Genomic DNA, 3,219 nt, shown 5'->3' with positions numbered 1-3,219 from the left:
ATCTACCTAAAAGATAAATATGAATGATCGGCACTTGTGTGTTGGCTAAAATTTAATAAATAATTAAAATCAACGTTTCATATTTACACAATTTTAAAAACATAATTGAAACCGGTCAACGGTTTCCACTTTAAAAATACGCTCTACGTGTACAATGTTTCGTTGTCTTGTACGTCGTTTTCAGGAATTATCCGAAAGACAACCTCATTTATACATTTTTCCCCATGTCGTAATATAACAGTGCAATGTTATTAACCTAATCCTTTGGTCAACCTTTATATTACAACATGCCAAATATCAATGCATTAACTTGATGACCCTTCATCTCTGTTCAATACTTCTATTTGTTTTTTGTTGTTTTTTCATTTTAATATTTCTAGTGATTCTTTGACATTTAAATCTGTAATATCACGAGGTTGAGCTAAACTTCTAGTTTTTCCTATTAGATTCTGTGTTGTGTTAGTTAAAAATACTACGTTAAGATCTATTTATGAAAACAACCAAAAAAGAAACTTTAAGTTTACCTTATATTCCAGGATTAACAGATCAATTATTTAAAGCTTTACGAAGGATAAAATTGAATTAGGAGATAAAACTGGGATTTACAATATAGAATGTGAATATGGGAGTATTTATATTGAATCAAACTAAAAGGAATTTCAAATACAGATCACACGAAATAAAGGTTACATAATCCAGTACTAGTAGAAAACTTAGCTATACCAGAATACGTTAAAACAACACAATATTTTATGTGAAAATACTACAATTTTAGCTCAATCTCGTAACATTACAGCTTTAAATGTCAAAGAATCACAAAAAATAATAATTTTTTAAAACAAAAAGAAGTGTTAAACAGAGATGACGGGCCATCAAGTCAATACATTGATATTTGATGTGTTGTAATAATACATGGCAGGAAAAATATGTATGAATTAGTGAAATAACTCGTGAAGACGACATTGAAACAATATACAAGTAGTGTGCTTTTAAAGTGACGGCTTCAATAAAGATTTTAAAGTTGTGTAAATATGAAACACTGATTTTAATTATTTATTAAATTTTATCTAAAGTATTTTGAAGGTGTAATAGCTAATCTTGAATAATTAATTTTGATATATAGATTCATTCATATATATTCTAGTAAAGTGATGATAAAAGTAATTGTAAAAAATTTGATAACTGGGTAAATTGCGGTCAACAGAAAGTAAATATTCGAAGCAGGAAATACATGCGCATGAAGTTCGTAACATTTAAAGAAACGATATCAGAGTGCGAGAATAAGTAAAGGAAGTTCTGCTGTAACTGTGTAGCATATATGTGGTTAGAGCACATACTTATTACAGTCCCAAACCTTCCTGTGAAGTAAACAAGAAAGGAAATGCAAACCAATTAAATAACTCCTTTTTCTTTCAATGTTCGTAGTATTGGACGTCATTATTAACCAGACAGAGCACTTTGAGCAGTTAGTAATTACAAGAAAAAATGTGACTGCATTTCACAACTTTGGGAACTACAATATACAGGATATATGTGGAAGATTGCTTAAGTTTTTAGACCTACCGCCTGATATAAATACAGTTCATGTTATCTAATAAAGAACATTTGTCCAGAATGGGTACCAGTAACAAACCGAGCTGTATTTTAATACATCTAGTTTTCTTGATCATTTTATACGTAGGTAAGTTTGGATAAATTAATGATTGAAGTTTCCCACATTTTCTGTACTGATTGAAAAGTAAAAGTAAAAACTAATCTGATGTTCTTTCAGATACTTGTAGTGGCCAACATACGAATGAAACGCGGTGGATCAAAAACATCTACTCGAACTGTTCTGATGATGTTTATCAAGGATTATTGGAAAAAGTCTCGACCTGTATTAAAGATGTCGCTCCGAACATGCAAACATTTCTGGATAACTTAAAAATCGATATTGCTTACAAAGATTACGCAAAAATATGCCAGTAAGTTGTGTTCTTTTTTAAGTTAAAAATATAGTAGCAGTAATTATTATGGTAGGCCTAGAAAATAAAAGTACATATAGTCTTATCATTTCACTGTATATATATTCTATAGTTGTTAGCGCCATGTCATTACATTTATTTCAGTTGAAGAATAGATCATCTTTTTCAGAATACTTGTATCATTTAATATTATAAGCTCGTCCCTTATCTTTAACAAAATTGATAAAAAAAATAAATTTATAAAAATATACATATAATTAATCCTTAATTGATAATGCCAGTTTGGATTCTCACACAGAAGCACAATCTTTCAGATATTTTGGATTATCTCTAATAGCTAAAAGATTAAAAAAATGTCCAAGTTACATTATAAAAATGTCTATAAATCCCTGCTTATTACACATAGGTAAAGGACTGTATAAATATGAATCATCACATAAAATTAGAGTCTATGAATATTCCTTATTGTAATATAAAAATAGATAATTCCCTAAAATTTTCATCAAATTCCAGGTAAAGCTAAAGATTTACAAAATCCCTATATCTCAGAGAATTAAAATATTCCCTAAATTTAAGTAATTACTTTTAAGTAAAGGACGGTAAATATCTCGGATTCAAAACTGAATTAAATAATTTTAAAAATTCTTACATAGGTTAAGTATTAAGAAAAGTCTCGATTCATCACATAGATATAAACTAATGCCTTTAGTCCTAGATCAGTATATACTTAGATAAAGAATTGCCCATTTTCCAAGTATTCGCAAATTCCTAATAGATTACAGAATTTTAAAACTGACTAATTAGCCATCTGAGATCAACATAATTTTACCTTTTGTAATTGCACAACAATTTATTAAAAAGAGAAAAAGCGATCATGTGATAAAGATAGTAGTGATTTTTACTGAAAGCACACAAGTGAGTCAGTTGTGGTAGTGATATCTAAAGGAGAGAGTAGAGTAGCATGAAAGTATGAAAAACAAAATCTGCTTTAGATCATACGTTGGGCTATCTGCGCTGTGCCAACCACAGGGATTCTTGAATTTTAGCATAATACCACTGAAGCACCGGGGGGCATAAATTAATAAAAACAATATAGAATTTCTTACATAATTCAAGTTCCTGTGAAACTGTCACATTATTTTTATCACATATAGAATTTCACTTTAAGAAATTTATTATTATACAATTAGTACAGGAAAAATATGTATGAATTAGTAGAAATAACTCCTGAAGACGACATTAGAAACAATATACA

The 3,219-nt window shown here is 28.9% G+C and overlaps 1 protein-coding gene across 2 annotated transcripts in view; it reads left to right on the top strand.

Moving 5' to 3' along the window:
- Positions 1 to 1,292: 1,292 nt before the first annotated feature.
- Positions 1,293 to 3,219, top strand: part of LOC106475198 — a 9,353-nt gene continuing 7,426 nt past the window's right edge. For both annotated transcript variants that reach the window (XR_002608801.1, XM_013935894.2), the window contains exons 1-2: positions 1,293 to 1,681; positions 1,772 to 1,964. Coding sequence is in view for 1 of the 2 variants with exons in the window: in XM_013935894.2 (XP_013791348.1) it covers positions 1,585 to 1,681; positions 1,772 to 1,964 (290 nt within the window). In the remaining variant the exon portion in view is untranslated. The remainder of the gene's footprint in view (positions 1,682 to 1,771; positions 1,965 to 3,219) is intronic.

This window comes from Limulus polyphemus, unplaced genomic scaffold (assembly GCF_000517525.1).
Source record: "Limulus polyphemus unplaced genomic scaffold, Limulus_polyphemus-2.1.2 Scaffold8208, whole genome shotgun sequence".
Lineage (NCBI taxonomy): Eukaryota > Metazoa > Arthropoda > Merostomata > Xiphosura > Limulidae > Limulus > Limulus polyphemus.
Note: the sequence above shows the minus strand (reverse complement) of the source record. Positions and strands in the feature narration are given on the sequence as shown.